The sequence below is a fragment of the Myotis yumanensis genome, unplaced genomic scaffold, assembly GCF_028538775.1.
Source record: "Myotis yumanensis isolate MYYU_CA2020_CCGP unplaced genomic scaffold, mMyoYum1.0.hap1 SCAF_8, whole genome shotgun sequence".
Classification (NCBI taxonomy): Eukaryota; Metazoa; Chordata; class Mammalia; order Chiroptera; family Vespertilionidae; genus Myotis; species Myotis yumanensis.
In genome coordinates this window covers 6407453-6430466 of record NW_027223759.1, presented here as the reverse complement: position 1 = coordinate 6430466, position 23014 = coordinate 6407453, and the positions used below count along the sequence as shown (strand labels likewise).

The following is a 23014-nucleotide window of genomic DNA, read 5'->3' as shown; positions in this document are numbered from 1 at the left end:
TACTGACCACCTTCACCACAGCCTCCCGGGCACTCACACGCTGAGCCCTGACATAGTAGAGACACTGGGCTCCCTGCAGGTGCCTGGGAATCACCCTACAACACAGTGGTAGCTTTTACCACTTTCCAGGTGATTCTGTTTCCAAGATGTGAGACTGGACGTCAGGCTGGGACAGTCCCGGAAGCAGTGTCCTGTCATCTAGCTGCCTAGAGAACCTCGCTAAGTGCTTTTGATAGAATGCACTTAGACAAACAGCAACAGCCTCGATTATCATACACAAATTAATATAACTTTATTGGGTGGAAAACGGGGAAAGAAAAAGATGGGTGTTTTGTATTGATCATCAGAGTTCATAAAGGGATAAACTCAGGTCCAAATCTTCAGCCCCGTGGACGTCGTGTCCGGGGCGGTGGCAGCAGGCCAGCCCGGCGCTGGCTCAGGTCCCGGCACGGCTGTGGGTGCAGCTCCTCCGAGGTCAGGGGCGTCACTTCCTCTCCAGCTCAGGATGGTACTTCTTGGGCATCAGCCTGAGGTTCTGTTTATTCTCCCACCGGTGCAGGATAGACTGGGTGGAGATGGCGTCGTGCCTCTGGTCTTGGTCCTGGAGGGAAGAAACCACACCCGGCACTGCTCACACTCAGGCGGCCTGAGCTGGGCCTGCTCTGGGTATTCATCCTTCAGGGTGGTGCTAACCGGGACAGTGGGGGAGGTGTGACTTCTAAGGAAAGCTTAGCTCACTGCTTTTCCTGCGGTGGTTTAGAGAAAGCCACAGATGAGAGAGAGAGAGAGAGAGAGAGAGAGAGAGAGAGAGAGAGAGAGAGGAGCTGATGACGAGACTGTGCTGAGAGCTCTAAGGACTGCTGAGGCAGCCGTGCCGAGATGCCCACCTCTTCCCAGCACCTGCTCTCCTGGGGGAGCCTCTGCAGCCGGTTTTTTGTCAGCTCAAGCTGTAGGCCGTCGAACCTGCACTTAAACCAGCGGTGAGCCTCTTCCAGGTTAGCTGTTATCTGAACACATGAATGTTACTGTTAAAGTGACAACAACAGACGTTCTTTGTTTATAAGTTCGGGAGACCTTTCACCTAGGCAGTAAGAGACCCCAATGCTGATGGAGGGTCCTGGCACCTGTGTGCATCGCACGCCTTCTCTAGGTGGGAGGGTCACTTTCAAAGTGGAGGAGAGAGCGCAGGTGGGCCTGCGGCTTTCACGCCCTGCCTAGGGCTCCTGCCTGTGGACGAAGGCAAGGCAGAAGCTGGGAGAGAAGAGTGACGGGACAAGATGGCGCTCAAGATGAAAATGTCAAGCCATGTTTTGAAATTTAGACTTTTATTTTTTAAGACTAAATAGTTCTCCCAAAGTCCCTAAACTGTAAAGCCTGATTTTTCTGTTGTGCTTTCTGAAAGTAACAGAATGAATTACAAGGAAATGGGACCAGCTTACTGTACGTAGCATTTTTTTATTTCCTTTCTCATAAACAGCTTAGACTTGAGCTCAGAAGCACACACGTCCACATTGCTTTGTCAGAGCAAACAGTCCCTCGGATGGTCTGGTCTGTCTCTGAAGATGAGCTGGAACCAGTATTCACTTATTGACAAAGGCTCGCTGAGTGCTTACAGATGCCTGGCACTTTTCTGAGTAGCTGGGGCACTTTGGTAATTTGAAGGCAGAGCCAAGAGAGGTGTATTTTACAAGAAGGCTGCTTCAGAACGGGTGCGGAACCTCCTCTAGAGTAAAGAGTGAAAGGACTGTGCCCCCTTTGGCTGCTTCGTGGGCAGCATTTCGTTTCTGATGCTGAGCTCTGAGCGGCCGTCTCTCTTGCCTGGGAAGGCACGTGTGTGACAGCAGGCTCTGGCTCGTCCCCCTCCACTCCCCGCCTGGCGCCTGCGCGGAGCAGGTCCTCAGCAGTGGGCGGCCTTGTCCTGTGCTGCCAGGTCGAGTGGGTACAGGACAGAGAGCTCCCTCGTATGAATGCTGAGAAAGCCACAAAGCTAAGGCATTTTCCAGGTCTGCGTGCAGCCCGGTGATACTGACACTCCCACCCCCCAAAGCAAACCGAACCCCACCTTTCGCCAGCACTTCTACCAGGAGTGGAAGAAAGATGCTTGGAATGGCATTGTGCATCCTGTCTCCTCCTGCATGGCGAACGAGAAGGCAGCTAACATGGAGTGAAACTTACTCGGAGCCGTCTATCACCTACAGCATGGGCTTAACCTGGCGGACTGGGGAGCTCGCAGCGGAGGCAACCTCCTGGGCCCTGGGGTCCCAGCTGGCATTCGCTCAGGTGTGTCGCAGGCCACAGTCTCTTTCTTATTCCATCTAAGTTAACGCTACAAAAGGGGAAACCGTGGCCAACTGAAAGCATCACGTGATACCTTAAGCTTAAGAATCTGTTCTCTCATCTGGAAAGAGGGGCGGAGGTGGGAGACTCATGATTTCAAAGATCCTTTCCAGCTCTAAAATGTTTGACTTTAAATCCCTCCCAAAGCCAACTGGAGATATTAGAACAGAGGAAGCAGGTCACGAGCTAGGAGGCCTGCTTTCCACCTCCCGGTAGAGACTGCACCAGCTCCCCCTCGTCAGTTCACGCCGCACAGCGATGCGTTCAGCCCGCACCTGCCGGCCTCCCTTCTCGCTAGGGGAGGGACTTGGACCTCAGCGCTCTAGTCTCTCCTCAGGACCCAGCATCTGAATCTAAAAGCGGTTTCCGCGCCGGCCTGCCGTGCGCCTCACTAGGGTGAGGAAGGGCTACGCTGACTCAAGGTGTGTTGCGAGGTGGCTGTGCCTGGGCCCTGCTTACCTGTTCTGACTCCACACTGGCTTCTTTCAGTTTACTCTCCGTCACCTCTTTACATTTCTTCAGGTGTCTCACCGTTTCCTCCAATTCCTGAAAACGGGACACAAAGATTTGTACAAAGTCCCGATGGACCGTATCAACCAAAAGCTCCCGCCTTGGAATCAGCGGGCCACAGGGAGGGGCCACGGCGCCACGTCCCCGCCAACCATGGCCTTCAGCTCAGAGACCTTCCTGCGTGCCTAGCCCTTTGCACAGGAGAGCTTTAGTCACTGAAAAGGCGACCGTCATTTTTATTCAGCTGGAAACGGGAGCATGTGCCCAGGCTTTTCCTAGACACCGTGACCCTGGGACTCAGTGAAGATGAGCCACCAGTCGGCCTCTCTCCTGCGGGATCTAGGAAACCCGGTGCTCTGACACTGGGGCTCGGCCGTGCGCAGCTGATAACCCTGGGCTGAGTCTGACCTCCTACCTTGCACCGGCGCTCCAGCTCCTGCCTCAGTTTCCGCTCCGCCTCCAGGCGCAGCTCCTGCTGCTTGTTCCGCGCCGAGGTCTCGTACTGGCTCTTGGCCAGCAGCTGCATCTCCTTCTGCAGGTTTGTCATCTCAGACACAAATCTCTGGATGCTCAACGACTGGGGGCACAGACAGGCAGGCGGTTGGGCCCAAGTTTGGGGTTTGATGTGAAGGGTAAACAGAGTCTAGAAATCATCTACCTGCTCGTAGTTCTTCTTCTGGTACTGGTCCTTAATCAGCTCCATTTGCCTCAGTTCCGTTTCTATTTGCTGAAAGGAAACGGAGATAGCACAGAGGTCAGTGGATGGCTGGCTCTTTGCCGACAGGACAGGAAGACTCCCACGTGAGTTCAGTCCCCAGGCCTCCTGGGCTCTCCTCCCGCCCACTGGCCCCGCCCAGCAGAGCCCTGTCCTGGCCCCGTGAAGGGACGGTGGGAGCTGGAACATGACCCTGGCAGCTACAGAAACCAATCATGCACACAGCAGGACCGTGGTGGGAAGAGACGGTCCCCCAGGGCAACCTGCCCTCCGGTCCAGCTGTAACTCGGGACACGGGGCTGGGAGTGCTCTGAAGCCGCCCTCCCAGGTCGTTCGTCACAGGGACCAAGGAAGGAGGGAGACAGTTTCTCCTACAACCTTCATCCTCTCCACGTTCTGAGCAGCATTCGCCTTGGCCGACAAGTGGAGCTTGATCTGGGCCTTCTGGTTCTTGATCTTCTCCTTGCTGCCGGCCAGCAGCTTCTCCAGCTCCGTGAGCTTCTGCCGCAGCTCCCGGTTGGTGCGCGACACCTCCACGGACCTGCAGTTGGCGTCGTCCAGGGCTTTCTTCAGCTGTGAACGCAGGGACGTGACATCCTGACCTCCGTTTAGTAAGAGGCGGATGCTCACCTTCCTCCCTACAGTGTTCTCTTGGAACCTGCCTTTTAATAACAGCGTCTGATGAAGTAGGTCAGTGGAGGAACATGCTAAGTGATTTAAAGAACACAGTCTTCCTTAGAACAGATAAACCATTTAAATGCAAGTTCAACATTGGCCCTTTTAAGAGCACGGCTTTGGGGTCAGACCTACGTTCAAGGATCAGCGCACCACTGACTCGCCAAGCGATTCTGGGTAATTAACTTCCGGAAGCCTCAGGCTCATCACTGGAAACGTGTGTGACAGCTGCCCTCACAGGACAATACAGCAGCTCAACAAGACAAAGCACAGAAGGCACGCAGGCCTGGCCACAGGCACTGCTCAGGGGTCACGACCAGGTCACATGATGGCCAGGACCCTGGTGCATGTGTCACAGCCAAAGGGCTCCCCTGACCCTGGTCCTGTGTCGACACACACTGGGGATCTCAAAATCAAGCTGCCTAGGAGCTGACATTGAGGTACCCTGCTTGCTCCCCAGAGCAAGACCTCCCCCCACTCCTCCTCCTCTGACCATCCCTTTCCTACTTCTACGACATCAGGTCTTTAGGACTGTACGCTTTTTGCCTTGCCCCGGCCTGGAGACAGGCCCCTGCCCAGTGGGCACCCCAACCCCCCGACACCTGTGGACGTGCCACAGCGTGGACGTGGCCCTGCAGCTCTGCATTACATCCTCCTTCTCTGGAACACACTCAGCCCTCTCTATTGTGTCAGACTCCTAACCACAGGGGCGGGGGGGCGGTCATTTCCAAACCCCACGTCAAAAATCCGAACCTGGGGAACCTCACCTCAGGTTCTGGACCAAAGGACACAAGGCAAAGGTACCCAGAATAAACCACCTGCGTGGTCTACAGACCGTTAGTCGTACTGCTCTCCGTGGAGGCCACCCTTTGGTTCGGAGCCCCAGACTCAAAGGGGACTTCTCTGGAGCCATCCATGATCCAAAGCGAGCGTCCACCGGCAGATCCCTATGCTGACCAGGAGCGAGGGCAGAGGAGGCTGTGATCTCACAGATACAGCAGAACCTTCTGCTAGAACAGCACTCCAGCTAAAGTCCCCAGGCTCTCTGTGAAGGTTGTTCTTGACTGTAGGACAGCCCTTGACTACCTTTTAGACAGACAACCGGGAAGCTGTGCTGTGACCAACACCATTGCTGCATTCGGATGGACACTTCTGGGGAAGTCGCGGCTCAGCAACAGATCGCTGCACAACCAGCTGGCCGCAGAAAGCGACTCCTTCAGGAGGGTCTCTCTCTGACTTAGCGATGCTCCCTGGCTTGGGTCCCGAGGATCACGGCTCAGAAACGCGCCCCGACACCGGGGACCACCGGCTTGTCAGCCCCAGCAGTCCCCCTGGCACTGGAGTCCCTCCGAGCTCACACGCACAACCACAGCTGCTCACCACCGAGCACACGTCCCCGAGACGAGGACATCAGGAAGGAAGAGGAGAATGACTAACGGGAACCTGAAGTCACGACTGTGAGTGCCACAGAGATTCGGCAGAAAGACGTCCGGACCTGTGAGCATCACACACGGGCTTTGCAACAGGCTGCGAGAACGCCAGGCTGCAGCGGGGAGCAGCACTAAACAGGAGACCTCTCTCCGTCAGGCCTGGGTCTGATCAGAGGAGGGAACTGTTCAACAGTCAACAGGCCCCAAATGGAGTCACGTCTAAGCTGTCACCGCACCACGACGTAGTTCTAGTTTTGGCTCTGCCAGAAGGTGGGGCCTAACGCAGGAACCACCTGGCCGACACCAGTTAGGCCTGTAATCCACCCGCCTGCCTGGCCCCAACAGAAGTGACCTCGCAGGAACCGACCGCTTTCTGCCTCTACCTTCCTGGTTCCCGCTCCCTTCCACCTGGAAAGTTCTTTCATGCCCTCCTTGGAGCTTCTCGTCTGCTAGACTGGATGCCCCGATCCACATCGATTTTCATTCCAATAAACTCAACCTTTTTACTGTGCCTGTTGAACTTTTAAAATTACTTAATTATTTTAGATCCCCCCCCCCCCCCCCCACCTCACGTGCCCTTAAGTCAGTGCCCGGGACGTGCAGGAAGAAGAGGCATCTGAGGAGGGAGAAGCTGGGCCGGGCCGTCCTGGTGGCTGGTGGGGAAGTCGTTACTTGCACCTTTCCTCTCTGCACGAGCTCCTGTCTTCAGATCCCAACTCTACGCCTCAATGTTGACCTTTTACTGCCCCCCAAGCAGACTTTCCTGCAACATCCATCACAGCCCTGTCTACCGCTGGGTGAGCTAACATCTGCCCTTAGCACTTCCTGTGTCCAGGCACCGTGACGAGGACTTTCCACGTATTTCCAGTTTAACCCTCACCACAAACCTGGGCAGTGATCAGGGAAACTGACTCTGAGTTAGCATGTGCACGGACAGTACGTGGATCACGGCTAACAGGAGGCAGAGCTAGGACGGTGAGCAGTGCCCCAGCCCCCCCGGCTAACGACTCCCAGGGTCACTCCATGTCCACCCCGTCTCCCACGTTCACCATCCTGGTTAAAAGGACCGACGTATTCTGAACAACGATCTCTGACTAAGGTGCCTTTAATGTCAGTGCACCTTTTTATTTTCCACACAATTTTCTTTTTATAACATTTATTATTTATACAGTGCTTTGCAATTTACAGAGCGCTGTATAAATAGTTGAAATCGATTTCGTGAATGGCCTCAGTAAAATGCAATGGCTCAGTGCACCGAATTTGGCAAAATACAGACCAACTACCCCAACCAAGTCTTAGAATTATTTTAATTCCTCCCTCCCCTTTGCTCAGGATACAACACGCAGTGTCTGTCTGATTTCTCTGTGAAAGTGGCTTTTTTACTTAACTGCTGTTTCCACAGAGCTACTCTGCTTGGCCCTAACCATCTAAAGCCCAGAGTAACTGCTCTAGTCTCTTACGCCTCTGTCTCCAGCTTCTCTTCCTTCCTGCCTGCTTCCCAGCGCTCAGACCTTCTTCCCAGAATTGTGCTCAGACCATCACCGCCACCCTGTGCTCCACTCCTGGACACATCCAGCGTTCTGGTGGTCAGGCCACCGCGGGCCGTGTACGCCGCTTTCTCAGGCGTTTCCCAGTCTCTGCTCGGACCGAGAGACATGTCCTTCTCATCTGCTCCCGTGTCACCAAGCTTTGCTCGCCCTCTTACACTCGGCACCTGTCAGCTCTGCTGGTCTCAATCCAGCGTCCCTTGTCTCACAGGCAGCCTGTAACCCAGACCTTTCCTAACGTCAAATCCTTCAGACTTACTAGTACGCACAGCCTCTAGCCACCGGGGAGGCCTCTGATGTTTCCCATTTGTCTCATGTAGGAGTGTTGATCACAACTAAACAGGGTCCGTGAGCACGGACCATGATTCCCTGCATCTCCATGTGCCCTGAGGAGGGAGTGGAGTGAGACGGTGGCTGTGGGCCCTGGGGGCAGCGTCCTTACTCCCCTCCCTCAGCTGGCACTCGCTGGTGGAGAAAGGCCCATCCAGCTCCCTTCGCTGGCAGAGACTGATAGAAACTGGTTTTGTGTCAGTTTACAAACAGCACAGGGACGGCCTGACGTCAAGGGGATTAAAAGAGCCGAAGAAGAGCTGCGCCCCTCAAGACCTGCCCGTGGCCCAGGAGGAACGGCTCAGCCACGGCCCATACCTCGGCCACCTCCCGCTGGTTCGCTTTCTTGGCGTTGTCTCTCTCGGTCTGAAACTGCTTTCTCAGAGCTTCTACGTGCTCAGCGTGCAGCTCTGCCTCCACCTTAGATTCCTCAGTTATGCGCTCTCTGTTTTGAAAAGGACAGAGGAGAAATCCCCGTGAGAATTCAGTGCAGGAGGGGAGTGAGTCTCAGTGACCTGAGCTCATTAAGGAGGAAAAGAACGCCTTACCTGCAGCAGACAGTCCTTCCGCATAAAGAGGCCCAGCCAAAAGCATGAGACACACACACTTGTTCTAACCAACAAACAACATCCCCAATATAACACTTGTGCAATATGAAAAGCACCTTCCCTGCTGTGGCTCAGACCCGTCACCTTCGCCCACATGCTCACCAGCTGAAAGGAATGCAGATCTAAAGGGTGTCCCAAAATTCACGCAAGAAGTAATTTTGATAGAAAACACAGGTTTATAATTAAAAATTGTAAAATGTTGTGGCCCCACCCCATAACAAACAGAATTTCCAGAGGATGAGGCCCAGAAATCAGGATTTTTAAAAGATTCCCAGGTGATTCTCATGTGCAGCCAAGGTTGAGAACCACTGGTTTAAGACAAAACCCGAGTGGCTTGGCCTGAACACGATGGGCCTGACCTAACCACCTGGGGCCGAAACGGAGGACACTGATTCCCATCTGCCTGGACAGACCCCACTCCCGGCCGGGAACACCCTCCGGCTCCTGTCGCTCCTTTTCCGTCACGCTCTGAAGGACACACACGCTTTCGTTAGAAAAGGGTTGGCAGAGACATGCAAGGGGCCCTCTAACCAGTATCCGTGCCATTTTGGCTTCATCTCTGTGTGGAGAAGCAGCTCGATACCCGTCAAGGGCAGGCTGGACCTGAGGGACCCGGGCAGCTAGTCCCCGCTGCTGCTCAGCTGTGCGGCTCAGGCAGGACGGGTGTGAACGTGCGAGTGAGCCGCCTGCTCTCCCGGGCACGCCCCTCGGTCGCTGTGACTGCACTGCCCTTACTTGCAGGTTTCCAAATCCTGTCGCTCCAGTTCTTTGCATTCCAGTCTGTCTTGGATGTGGTCCAGCTTTGCTTGCAGGTGGTTGTTTGTCTGGAGCGCTTGCTCCAGGCTCATCGCCAGCTTCCTGTTGTCTTCTCTCGCTACATCCAGAGCCTTCTGCAGGGGCTCCACCTGGAAGAGGAGCGGGTTTTCATTCCCCTGAAACACGCAAACCGCCCACGACACCGCACAGCCACTCCCTGCCCTACATCAAGTGCCGCCGAAACAATCATTGTTGGCATCAGCAGCAGATTCCAGGTGCCTGGAATACATGAGAACTTACAATGGACATAGCTTCGGGGACGCTTAGGAGGCAATGGGAAGGGTGCTGGTCACTAACGAGCTTTATCCTAAGTTTAAAGTCGTTAAATTACCCTTCCTGATCCTGTCACCTTCTGGTCTCTCTGCCTGTAGAGAAGAGACCTAGCAACTGTTCCTGTGTATCATCCAGGAAAAGCTTATTTGTGTGAAACATCCATGTGTACTATATACACGTGCGTATGTGTAGATACATTTGCAGGTGTGCACACCTGTGAGCACACACGTGAGGATGTGCCTTCTAGTAGTGGAATCACTCTAGCTCCTTCTTCCATTTGTTAATCCTCACCGGAGGATATATTGCCATTGATTTTTAGAGAGAGAGGAAGGGAAGGGGAGAGACAGAGAGAGAAACATCAAGGTGAGAGACAGGCATCGATTGATTGCCGCCCTGACCAGGGCTGGGGATGGAGCCTGCAACTGGGTATGTGCCCTTGTCTGGAACTGAACCCATGATGATTCCTTCTGTGGGCCGATGCTCTATCCATGAGCCAAGCCGGCGAGGGCTCAGCTACTTCTGCTGGAGGGTAAAGTTATTCTCCACGCCCTTTAACTTCTGCATTCATTTACGCTGATAAATGGAAAGAAAGTGAACCATCTAAGGCAGAAAGAACTCGGCATCATTTGGGTCCTGGTTTCCCAATAAAGGATTCCCGTAAGACTGCAGGGCCACTTCCTATTTGTGAACATGTCACTGTCCAAAACTCAGACCTGAATGGAAGGGACATTTACCTGACTGTTTTACTCCATTTTCCAAAACAGAAAGATCCCAGGGAAACCACCCGTCAAGGTGATCATTCCCACCCGCTGCCTCTACCTCACTGTTGTGCTGGGCGTCCACCACCAGCATGCGGGCCTGCCACTGGTCCACTTCCGCCTCCAGCTTCTGCACCCTCTGCTGGTTGAGCGCCCTGGCAATGGAAGCACCAGCAGTGACGAGAGAGAAGAGCCACCCTAGCGACACCCCGGTCATAGGCGACTTCTCCCAGCAGCTCGGAGCACACGAGCAGGCTACGGCGACCAGGGTATCGGGGAGCTGGCAGGTGCCAACAAAGAGCCTCAGCTTCCGGGAGGAAATGAAGGCTCCTACAGATGAAAAACTTGCCCTGCTTATGGGACAGGTCTGGCTGGACACATTAAGCCGGCAATTTTCAACCGATGTGACACAAGAATTTTTTCTTTTTTTTTTTTTATTTATTTAAAAAAATTTTTTTTTTGCACCACAAGAATTTTTAAGACATGCAATACCTGCCTATTTAGCCAGGGGCACTGACCTCTTTTCCCTTAGACTGCCAATAAAAAAATGACAACAAGCAATGCAATAGCTTTCTTATGTAAATGAATCAAAATTATCCCTACTTTTTTGTGAGATTGGCAAAAAATATATATTTTGGTGTACTGCATAATTTTAGTAATTAGATTACATTTGACATGAAGTGAAAAAGGTTGAAAATTGCTGCATTAAGCTCTCAACACATGTTAATAATTAACTTACAGGCTGGTAATTTTATAACATATATATATATATATATATATATATATATATATATATATATATATATATAATATATAAATTACATACAGTTTTGTACCAGTGAATGAATATATTCATACTATCACTTGTACATGAATTGTCTTGATGTTGAGATTTCTGCTTCTAAATACACCAGGTACCTAGAATTTTGCTGTGAATGGTAAACTATTTTTATTACCATCCCCTTGAATTTCTTTTTACCAGTAAGTGCTGAAGACACATTCATAATATGTAAAAAATAAAGATGAGCGTAATGCAGACTATAAAACTCACTTGTCCTCTCATAACATAGAGGCAACATGCACCGCCAATATACACATTATAATGTATTGCAAACGCCTTCCTAAACACAGACCATTCGCTCATTAACCTAAAAGGGAAACTTTTATGTAATATTTGAAACATTCAAAGGAGTTTACTAATAAAACATGGCTAGAAGTAGTTCTCAGAATGATTCATATAAAATAATTGTTAATCTTTAAATGGGACACTAATAAATGGATAATTAATCCAGACTAAAGTAGGCACTTAGCTTCAATTATCTTGACAATTACAATTCTGTAGATCCAAGCACAAGTTTAAAGGTGTAGAAAACAGCAAGGGTAAAATGTAATAGATCACATGAATTTCTACAATTTTATATCACTACAAAAATATAAGCATTTTGAAATTCTGGAAATCATGTTGGTTTCGAATTCCAGACTTCCCCTAACTTTAAACTAGTTCTTTTCACCACCACCAGTGTCTGTAAGGGGAAAGCTGTAACTGACTGGTGTGCTGACTTCTCACTGCTCCTCACTGCAGAGCAGCAGGAAAGGACAAGCACAAAGACAGCAAAGCATCTTGCTACCTTTCTTTCTTGAGGCCTGCGATCTCCGAGTCCCTTCGCCCGAGCTCCATCTGCACTTTTTCCAGAGCGCCTTGCATCTTGCTGTGTGAAGCCAGCACGTTCTCCAGCATGATTGTCACTTTGCAATTGTCTTCTTTCGCTTCTGCCAGCTGCCGCTGAAAGTTCCCCATCTAATAGGAAATGAAGCCAGGAAAGATGGTTGATTCTTTCTGCTGAGTCCCATCACTTCCAGGAAAGGAGTATGGGAACCAGGCTCGGTAGAATGCTGAGAGGAATAATTAAAGTACATTTTACATTTTATTCTTACTTTGTTTCCTAAGTTATTGTGATTTTGAGAAAAAGAAAACGGCCTCAGATCCTATGGACACACGGAGAGCTCTGAAGTGCCCCCGACCACTGGCACGTCGCACACAGCACAGACATTAACTAGAGACATGGGACCAATAACCTGGCTGGCCTGCTCGGGCCCTGGTCAGAGTTCTCTCAGGACGAAAGACCATGAGGAAGTGGAGGGGGCTGGAAGATGCTGCAGCCCACAGCCCTCCACGGGAGGCACCATCCAGCCTGCGGCCAAGGAGACGTCTGGGATGTGACCTGTTTCCACTAAGCACACCCCGCCTAAGCAGGGAGCACTTAGTGACAATTTAACAAGAAATGGTAGCAGTGTGTATCATATTAGTAAAGCAAAGGAGGCAGGCTATTACCAAGATCAGATGTGCTCCAACAGAAAAAATTAGGACTTTTTCTTTTGATTAAGACAGGAAGTTGAAAAATATTGGGAGTGAAATTATGCATTTTTAAGGAAAACATTTTAAAGTGCTTCTAAAGTTTTCTTAAAGAAAACAAAATCCTCCTCTGATCAGTCCTCACTGTTTCTTCCTAAAGTAACAAGACCCGGAGGGAAGCGTGTGCCTGTGAGATGCACAGCCCTCCTCCAGCGCCACTTCCGGAAGGACCCCACCTTCTTGCTCTCCTTGTCCTCCAGGGCCTCCAGGTCCCCTTTCAGCTTCTGGCTCTCCTTTAGCGCCGCATCGCGACACTTCACCACCTGCGAGAGCTCCTCTTCATTCTTTTCAAGGATGGACTTCACCTTAGGAGAACGAGGACCACGCATCACTTTCCCACAGCACAATAAACCAGCGTTAGAGCGAGACACAGCAACTTAGAAACCAAACCTAAAGTGCCAATTAAATGTGCTTACTTACTATTATAAATAAAATCAGCTTTTTTATTAGCCGTTTTTCCCTTTAAAGAAAACTCCAAAGCGAAAATAAATGTGTGTGAATAAACGAGCAAACCTACTATATGACCATCACCATGATAGTGCAGAATACAGGATAAAGGAGCTGAGACTATGAGGTCACATGTGAAATGGGGGCAAAGCTTCCGCATGTACCCAGAGTCCATGGCTTTCTGCTGCTGTCCATCCTCTGCCGTACTGCTGTCCCACAGGTAGTACCCGTCCACCTGCTGGACCTGCGAGTCGTTCCCAGCTTCCAGAAATTACAGAAGAGGCGCTGTGAACAACTGTGGGCAAGTCTTTGTGTAGACAATGTTTTTATTTGTCTTTGGTAGATACTTAGGAGTAGAATGGCTGGGTCATAGAGTAGTAGTTATGTTTCATTTTTAAAGAAACTTCCAAATTATTTTCCAAAGTGGCTGCACCACTTTCCATTCCCTTCGGCGGCGTATGAGAAGCCCTGCTGCTCCACATCCTCACTAACACCTGGTCTCATCAGTTTTCCCCTTTTAGACATGCAAGTAGGGGTGTGGTAGTAACTCATGGTTTCAGTATCAAGCAAAGATGGATGCTCTAAAAAGTTTTCTTTGGAAAATATTTTCTGACGTTCAAGTTCTTAGGTCTTTTATTCATGTATTTCTATTTTAAAATCAGGCTTTAACCAAACAACTTAATTCGAACATTTAAGATTAGGTAGATATTTTAAATTAAAAAATAAATCAAAATAAGATTTTAGAAATGTCAATGGTTATTGTTAAGCAAAATCTGCTATTTTCTATGTCCCAAAACAATAATTATGTGAGAGACAGAATGGTTTCTATTTGTATCATCAGTATCCCCTATTTGTGAAGCACCTAATTTCCTGTTACTCAGACCTTCAAACATTATCTTTCTGGATTGTTACTACTATTCTTCATCTATCTATATAAAAGCCTAAGCCACGGTAATGAACGAATGACCAGTGGACCAGTCACTATACCACGCACTGACCACCAGGGGGCAGATGCTCAATGCAGGAGTTGCCCCCTGATGGTCAGTGTGCTCCCACAGGGGGAGCACCACTCAGCTAGAAGCCAGGCTCACAGCTGGCAAGCGCAGTTGTGGTGGCAGGAGTCTCTCCTGACTCCGTGGCAGCGCTACCGAGCGGTGGTGGCAGGCGCAGCAGGCCAGGATGAGCATGAGGGGCGTGGTGCCTGACCCAGCTCGGGCTCCTCCCTGGCCATCTGCCACTTGGCACACTGCTACATCCCTCGGAGGATATCCGACTGCTAGTTTAGGCCCAATCCCCACAGGCCTAAACGGGCAGTCAGATATCCCCCGAGGGGTCTCGGATTGTGAGAGGGTGCAGGCCAATCTGAGGGATGCCCTCTGCATACCCCCCCATGCACAAATCTGTGCACTGGGCCTCATGTTGTTATATAAATCTCAAATTTCCCAATGATTTCATTTATGGTCTTTACTTACCGAATCCCGTTTAAGAAAATACGATGCCTCATAAGGTTTAAATGGTCTTGAAGCAAGAATGTCTATTTTACCTTCCAGTCTTCCCTCCATGGTTTTAATAGCATTCAAAAGAGTCTTTAGAGAGATTCGAGAGTCCCCAATGTCCTGAGATCTCACAGAAGTCAGGGCAGGGGCAAAGGACACATGGCGTGTGGAGTTGGGAACAACACTGGGCAGACCCACGGACGCGGTTCTTTCCTTTACGCTGGGTCTACAGCTCTCAAGAAATTTCGAAGACGCAGGCCTCTCCGGAGATTTCCTTCTTCTTGGAGGCATCAACAATTAAAAACAATAAACTAAACTAAACTCAACTAAATGTAGTTATTTTTCAAAGAGTGTCCCCTTTGCTAGGAGGAACAACGACGTTCTAAGCCAAGCCGCGACGGGAAGTATAATGTGAAAAGTATTCCGTGCTTTCAGAATGAAGACACCCCACCGAGAGTCTGTCCCTTCATCAAATCCCTGAGGGAGAGCACCTCTAACGAGGCCCTGGACCAACAGCCAGATGGTTAGAACCCTGACAGGGTTCCATCTGGAGACACATTCCACTTCCTTGGTTACTGAAGGCACATCCACAAATGTTACAGCTACCGAAATTACACATGCTGCTGGAGAGGGGCAGAGGTGTTTTTAAAAACAATATACACGGTAAATTTGTAAATTATTGAAATGAATCACTTCCTTTCAGTTACACCAGGGGTCCTCAAACTTTTTAAACAGGGGGCCAGTTCACTGTCCCTCAGACCGTTGGTGGGCCGGACTATAGTTTAAAAAAGAACTATGAACAAATTCCTATGCACACTGCACATATCTTATTTTGAAGTAAAAAAACAAAACAATATTTGTATTTGCATGTGGCCCGCGGGCCGTAGTTTGAGGACCCCTGAGTTACACATTCCTGGATTATTTTCCTCGCAAAATATTTTATATATCTTACTTGTCTAACTTTCTCTATTCATCGGTTAAAATGTTATCATCAATCTCACCCTAGTTGGGTGGCTCAGTTGGTTGGAGCACTGTCCTTACGCCAAAAGGTTGTTGGTTCGACTCCCACTCAGGGCATATACCTAGGTTGTGGGTTTAATTCTATTTCTCTCTCTCTCCCTTTCTCTCTAAAAAAAAAAATCAATTAAAAATGTTATCAATCTCAACAGCCAGCATGCTGACAAGTAAGCACCTGCTTTACTAACACCTCTTTAAGTAAGCAGCTGATTGCAGGTGTGTCTTGTTGCCTAGAATTCAAAAACCAGAGACTTGTCGCCAAAAGTTAGAAAGCTCCATCGTAATGTGTTTCCTATGAATGCTCAAAATACAAGCTACTTTGTTTCTGAAAGTCCTGCTTCCTATTCTATAATAAAGTTTATTGAGCACATTTCTAAGCCTCAAATTAGAGGTAAGCGAGCTTCAGGCATCTTTGTGAATGCCTCGATGGCTTAGCAGAACCTTGTACATACTGTGTATTTAAAAAATGCTTGTTGAACTGAGTTAAGTGAGAATATTCATCTTTCTGGCACTGTTTGGTCAGGTGGGAAAAAGGCATCCATCTCTTAAAAATGAGTTAAAACCGCTCAACAGCCACCTGTTGTAGCTGTCAATCACACCTGAGTGTATTTGCCCTCCAGAGCCTTGTTCAACTTGCGCAGATGGTCATTCTGTGAGCAGGTTTCAGTGAAAGAATGTAGCTGCTCTTCCAGCTGTTTCACTTTTATCTAGGGAAAAGGCCAAAGAATAATAAAAATAAGCCTCGTCAATAATAAGATACTGTATATATAGTTATATACTCCAAAAAGGAAAAAAAGATTTCATGAGTTTCAAAACAAATTTAGAGAATCCCTAAAACCTGTAAAAAGCAATCCTAAGTTTTTCTAATAATGCAAAAAGTTATTTCAACTGAAATACGTAGCGACTTCATCAGCTGAAATAAGCTAAATCCGTTTTTATGTACAGAGATAATTCATTTGGCTTCTACTGCTTATGGAAATTCCAAATTAACATGACTCATGACTATAACAGTGAGACTTTGTAGGTAATAACTTTCAATTTTAAAGGAACTGTGGTATCTGGCATTCAAACTTCTTTTAAAATATGGATCATTAGAATTGTCAACATGCAAGGAGACAGTCTGTGTTTTCACTGGCAGAATTACAAAAATTGAATAAATGGAATTATATGCTGAATTGTGTTTTAGAACTAACTCATAAAAGTGACCATTCACATCTTTGCCTTTAAAGATTTTGATCATTTGGGGAAAATGATTATCATTAATATTTACTCAGACATCTCCAAATTATGTTTTTCTACATTTTCTTCCTCTTATTCCCAACTCTCTCATACAAATCCACAACTAACATTGCTGAGTCTATTCTTAAATCAGGAAAAATTTCACCCCAAGTTTTAATTTAAAAAACTTGTTTCTCTCGTGGTATCTTCTTGTTTCCTACCGGGGGGGCAAGCACCCTTGGCTGGAGCTCTGGACATTTGAAGAGCTGCTGAGCTCTGCGTGCTTGCAGTGTTTTTTGAAAGGCTGCGTGAGAGCTGCATGAGAGCACGTTGTGTCTTGAGCCATCAGCAGGGTCCTTCCTTCCCTCCTGGTGGCCGTTTGGTCGCCTTTCCCACAGCGCACAGGAGAAAAGCACGTGCTGTGGGTCCCCACAGCCACCAGTAAAAAGTCGTCATGGTTCCCACTTACGGTTCAGAATGGAAATGCTGCCTCTGAAGGGGGCGGGGATGCAGCTGTTATTCTCATTTTAAACACAAGCAAGCGTCAACCTATGAGCCCAATGGGAAGTGGCTGCGTCACGGAGGACTTTCCGACGTGCCTCTCTCCCAGCACAACACGGACTATCCTCACGCCACAGCGCTGCTCAGGGGATCTGCCCTGCCTCCCCCGGGCACTCAGCACAATGCCGACACGCTTGTCAGATAACACGTCCTTATCGAGAGCCCTGACTTTTTACACTGAATTTCTTATTCGGTAGGATTTCTAACTCAGGACATTCGAATGGGAAAGCACACAGAAGCAAATGCATCCCGCGGCCCAGATCTCGGGTATTTCTGCCACGACTACCCACGCAGCTCCCACGGCTACCGCAGGACCAGCAGACACTCGGGCAAGGTCACATCCGCACACTGTTCCCAGTGCCCAAATACACAGACGGAGATGGATGCAGGCACTCAATACAGCACTAGGGTAACTCTGAGACAGCTAAGGGAGATGGAAAGGAAGTCTTATTTGGATATGCTTTGTAAGGCAAGTATTTAAACTAACGCAATCAATGCATTTTCTAGTTTTTTTTCTTCACTACATATGGTACATTTGAAATGAAGCAGGACATATCTACAATGTTAACCCTTTCACAGTTTGAAATGAGCTTCAAAGTAAAAACAACCTGAACTGCCAAAGTGTGAAAATACATTCAAGAAATTGTGATAATTTCAGCATAGCACAGATTTTTTTCCTTTTTTAAAGCGAATCTATATATATAAAAGCCTAAGCGACCATTACAACCGGTTAACTGAACAACCGGTTGCTGTGACACGCACTGACCACCAGGGGGCAGACTCTCAATGCAGGAGCTGCCCCCTGGTGGTCAGTGCACTCCCACAGGGGGAACACCACTGAGCCAGAAGCCGGGCTCATGGCTTTCGAGTGCAGCAGCGGTGGTGGGAGCCTCTCCCACCTCCTTGGCAGCACTAAGGATGTCCGACTGACGGCTTAGGAGCGGACCTAAGCCATTAGTCGGACATCCCCTGAGGGCTCTTGGACTGTGAGAGGGTGCAGGCTGGGCTGAGGGACCCCCCGAGTGCATGAATTTCATGCACCAGGCCTCTAGTATTTATATAATAAAATACCAAGCAGCAATTTAAGCCAAAGAATTACAACAAACAACATAGATGAAGCTCTCAATTACAGTGTTGGGTGAAAGAAACAAGATACAAAAATATATACACTGTATTATTATTTAAAGTTCAAGTACAGAAACCATTAATCTGAGGTGTCAGAAGTGAGGATGGGAATTACCTTTCTTGGAAATAGTGACTGGGAAAGGCTATGCAATGAGTTCTGGAATGTTCTATTTCCTGATCTGAGTACTGATCGCATGAGTAGCTTTACTTTGTGAAAATTTACTAGGCAGTGACCTGTGTACTTTTCTGTATATATGTTATAGTTCAATAAAAACTTTATTAAAACAAAACAAAACCTTTGCAAAGGAAGAGTGGTATCATCCCATTCACTCATCTATTCTGGTGCCTCAAAGGACCAATTTCCAGGGTTATTTCTCTTTAGGAAAGTTAGACAAAATTCAGCTAGGAGAGAACATAGGCTCTCTACATTCTGAGTAAATGACCTTGCATTAAACAATTATAATAAAGCTTCACAGAACGGCCTTTGGCTTCGAGATTTAAGGTTTTAACATTACAGTATAGGTACGTAAATAGAAGTCACTTAGATTTTAATGCAGTAATAAAATTAGGGAGGTTCAAAGGCTGATCCAAAGTTATGTAATTAGTAAATGACAGACGAGGTACTCTCAAAATTCATCAATACTTAGACTGACAAATAACATTAAAAGGTTAGACAACAAAATTCAGAAAATAAAACCTCATACCTGGAGTTTTCCCTTTTCATAGGCCAGTTTATTTTTACTCTGAGTAATTTTCCCCAAGACATTTTCCACCTTCTGTCGGGCAAGCTGATGAAGCAAGCAGACATGGATCAGTGCACCAGGCATGCAAGGGAACCATCACTGTCCTTTTAAACAGTATCTGCACCTCACCATTTTCCTACCAATGCAACCAGGATTCCTACTTATTGCATACCGCTGCCTCTTCCCCTGCCCTAGACAGCCAGGTGCTGCTCTGCAACACGCTGGGAGGCAGACAAGGAGAGCGAGTGCCCGGAGAGTCCCAGGGGCACTTCTTTACTTATTAATTCTATTTTTGCTACATCAGTTCCTCCTCTGTAGCCGTGGTCCAGCCCAGACGTGGGGGCTGTATCAGTGGTTACAGTGTGAGCTCAGACAGTCCTGGAAGAGAACAGGATGTGCAAATGGTCACAGCCCTCGGACCGTAGGAGAGGCTTCCGCTATCAGAGTCAAAGGCAGAAACGAAAAACACTGTTTTGATCAAACACTGAACACGGTGTTATCTGGGACAAACATTACTGAAAGCTCTATCATTCATGAAATTGCATATTTTCATCATTCAAACAGCCTATTTAATACTGGCATTTTTTCCATCAAACTTTGTCAGCGAAATAAGTATAACATAGTTTTCTTTTGATTACATTTTGGGCCTTCTTGGTACTTTAGGAACAATATTAGTGATTAAACATGGGAAGTCTCACCCTCCATAATCAATTTCAATGTTGTTTTTTTGATAACAGGAAACACTGATGTCAGAAGTATCTTCACAAATCAACTGTGAAATAATACCGACACAAGCAAATCCTCCATCATTCAAGCTGCCTACTGAACTACAGACCTTCTGCAGTGAATCTGGAGTTTAAGGTGCTGGGAAATATTGACATAATTCACTACTTCTGGCTTACATTTGCTTTATTTGTGAATAAATAACAGGGAACCTTTAAAGCATTTAAAGCCAAAGAATTTAGACTTTTGTGTTATATTCAACTTTGGGCAAGTTGGTAATGATGAAACCATACATGTAGGGATATTAATTTACAAGGAGAAATTCTTCATTTCTCTGACAGGTACAGCTATTCTTTAGCCATCACTTTGTACTGCCCTTTATTTCAAGTGTTGTGAATCCAACACACTTATTTCCAAGTAAAAGAAAAGACACACTTCAAACTAGATTGCTATATAATAACATGTTACTCATATTTTCCTCTGTTCCATATATATTCATGATAGCACAAGCGAGCATACTAGTCTAGATTTTGTTTTCTCCTCGGTTGTTGCCTGCACTAGAAGAATTAGGACATTTTAGACAGTCTAGACTTGATTAAAAAAACAAAACAAAACAAACGTAAGAGTCATGAGTCCTTGTATACCATCTACTCTAAAATTACACACATTCAATATAAAAAGTATAATGAATATTAGGTGTCAGTGGGCTATTAACTATTATGACCATCTAAGTATTTGTCTTGTCAAAGCAATATTTAATTCATGTATAATATGCATATTCATACATTGTTTCTTAAAGTTTTTTTAAAATATCTCTATGTGTTGCTACCACTAAGGCAAAGGAAAATATTTTTTTAAAAGCATTCAGACCAATAAAGTATTGGTTTCAAAATAACCTAAGGGAAATGTGGACTGCCATCAAAAAAATAGAAGACTAATACTAATGTATTATCATAAATTTAATCATCAATTTTCTGTCTGTGGACGACATACAAGCCTCCTTTACCAAAACTTTCTATTTTAGAAACTCTGATGTAAAATCATTCCATGAATGAAACATTATACTTTGGGATTATGCTTCAACCACATCTTCAGTAAAAAATAAATGAAAGGATGGCTAGTAATGCTGTAAAAACAGCTAAGCCATAACTGTAAAACCCTGATTATTAAAATTCAGTTCCAAATTCTATAAATCAATGTGCCCCAAAGTGCTGTAAAGTGTAGGAATAGTGTGTAGAAACACCACGGGCTAGATTTAACCTAAAATATGCTGCTAGAGCAAATACTAAACACTCAAAAATCACTCAGCTTTCTTGGAATGTGGAAAGGCTTTTCATGGAATAACTTAGATGGTCTGGGTCTCTTTTAAAAGGTGTCTAGGAATTTTAAAAAATAATAGCACCTTTTTCTTCAATAAAATTTTCTCTTTTAGACCAAGGCATATCGAAATTCTATTAATATTTTAAATACACCTTTAAAAGACTTTCTTTTGCCACTAAAGAGAATGCTAATGAAATGATAAGAGAAAACTATCCAAGCAAAATAAAAATCTGATATTGGACACATGGTCACTTATTTAAATTTATGACAAAAAGAAATGGTTACCAGTTGTCAAAGGAAAATCAATGTGAAAGCAGTAACTTAAATTACTGTTTGCAGATTATTTGAATAGGCCCTGTACTTAAGAGAATCAATGGAAGATCAAAGATTAGAGAAAGACCACTTAAATGAGTGAACAGCTCCAATTCTGAGTTGTGGAAGGCAACCGTTGCTTAAGTAATCTAGGCAAAATACTATAAAGGTTATTAAATATGCAGAGCAAAGCACCTGAGAAACAGGTTACAAAGAAAAATGCAAGTGGTTAGAATATACACTGTAACTCAAACACAAAGGCTTACTCCTTGGAAAAGCAGGAAGGAAACAAATTATCTTAAGGTCTCAAAGGCAGGTGGCCAAGAAAGCCACAAAATGATTTCTGAAATCATTTAAAAAATCCAGGTAAGCTGTGAAAGTTAGCCTAAGCTGTTAGAAGAATACATAAAAACAGATACTGCATCTTGGCAAAGCTATTTTATAAGAAGGCTGTAAGAAGGGTCTTATTCAAAATAATGTATTTAACAAGTAGTATGACGGGTCCCCAGCAGATGGAACCAACTTTGACACCTGCCAGTGGTACACTGACGCACATCTTCCTGGTTTTAAGATTCAGTTCTTGTTTAACTTCAAGTCATTAATGCTCTAGCTGCACAGGACTATATTTTTGTATGGTGGTACTATTTGAAATGTTTAGAACCCAAAAGAAAGGTGGGGAGGATAGTCATTTAATTGGAAATCAGGACTAGCCACCTTCCCACATTTAAATCTTTTCTCACAGAGGTTTCCTGCATGACTGCTTGTGGGAATGGGCTTAATTACACCATTATTAAAGGCTGAAATGGCACAAACACACTTAAAATTAGGAGGTGTGAGGAAAAAGTAAGAGAACGGTATTTATGTGGGGAAACTGTATGCTAGGCTCTGTGGTGGACACTCTACACACATTTAATCCTCCCCATCCGCAGGGCAGACAGGATCCTCTGTATTCTCCTCCATCAACGTTTCTTCAACATCTCTTATGTATTAGGCACTAGGCCAGGGAGTATAAAGATTAGTAACTCCTGTTCTTGCATTAGAAGAGTGAAGGCAGATGCATGAACAGGTCAATTTCTCATCCACGTATCAGTTTTTCTGTATGGGCATGCAGTGTGCTGTGGGAACCCCAGTTAGGGAAGATCCCCACTGACGTTAAGAACCAGCCCAGGTCACACATAAATGGAGCCAAGGGTGGAAACCAGGATTGCCTGAGTTCACACCTGAGGGGGGTCGAGGGTGGGAGGACATACACAACACACACTCATGTGTATCATCTCAAGTGTGTCAATAAGAGGTTAGACTACAAGGAAGCTTTTATGGAGAATTTCAAGTGTGAACTCTCAAAGAACAAATTACACTGCCAGTACTGAATGGAAATAGGCTTAACAGTATTGTTAAGATTAAAAAATAACCCTGAAATCTCGACCTCATCCCTCAGCCTGCTACCGCCAACTGCAGAGCTTCCCAGCTGCCGTGGTCAGAGCAGATTCTAAGTGGACAGACATGGGTCTGCAGGCTGGAGGGGTGGGCTCTCATCGGGAGACCTTTTCAAGAAGTGTGGTCTGCAGGCAAGAATCAACTTGGACCAAATCACTGGCAAGATCTGTCAAAGTCAAGAATAAGGTAAGGCCACAGGCCTG

General features: G+C 46.8%; 1 protein-coding gene across 1 annotated transcript in view; it reads right to left on the bottom strand.

The window, feature by feature from the left end:
• Positions 1-305: 305 nt before the first annotated feature.
• The window catches only part of LOC139015490 (coiled-coil domain-containing protein 150-like), a 36804-nt gene continuing 14095 nt past the window's right edge, over positions 306-23014 (bottom strand). The window contains exons 8-20 of the mRNA XM_070423266.1: positions 18981-19064; positions 15972-16079; positions 12589-12717; positions 11628-11797; positions 10061-10154; positions 8888-9057; positions 7863-7989; positions 3941-4135; positions 3506-3574; positions 3263-3424; positions 2797-2883; positions 888-1007; positions 306-601 (exon numbers count right to left, since the gene is read on the bottom strand). Coding sequence (XP_070279367.1) covers positions 485-601; positions 888-1007; positions 2797-2883; positions 3263-3424; positions 3506-3574; positions 3941-4135; positions 7863-7989; positions 8888-9057; positions 10061-10154; positions 11628-11797; positions 12589-12717; positions 15972-16079; positions 18981-19064 — 1632 coding nt within the window. The 3' untranslated portion in view covers positions 306-484. The remainder of the gene's footprint in view (positions 602-887; positions 1008-2796; positions 2884-3262; positions 3425-3505; positions 3575-3940; positions 4136-7862; positions 7990-8887; positions 9058-10060; positions 10155-11627; positions 11798-12588; positions 12718-15971; positions 16080-18980; positions 19065-23014) is intronic.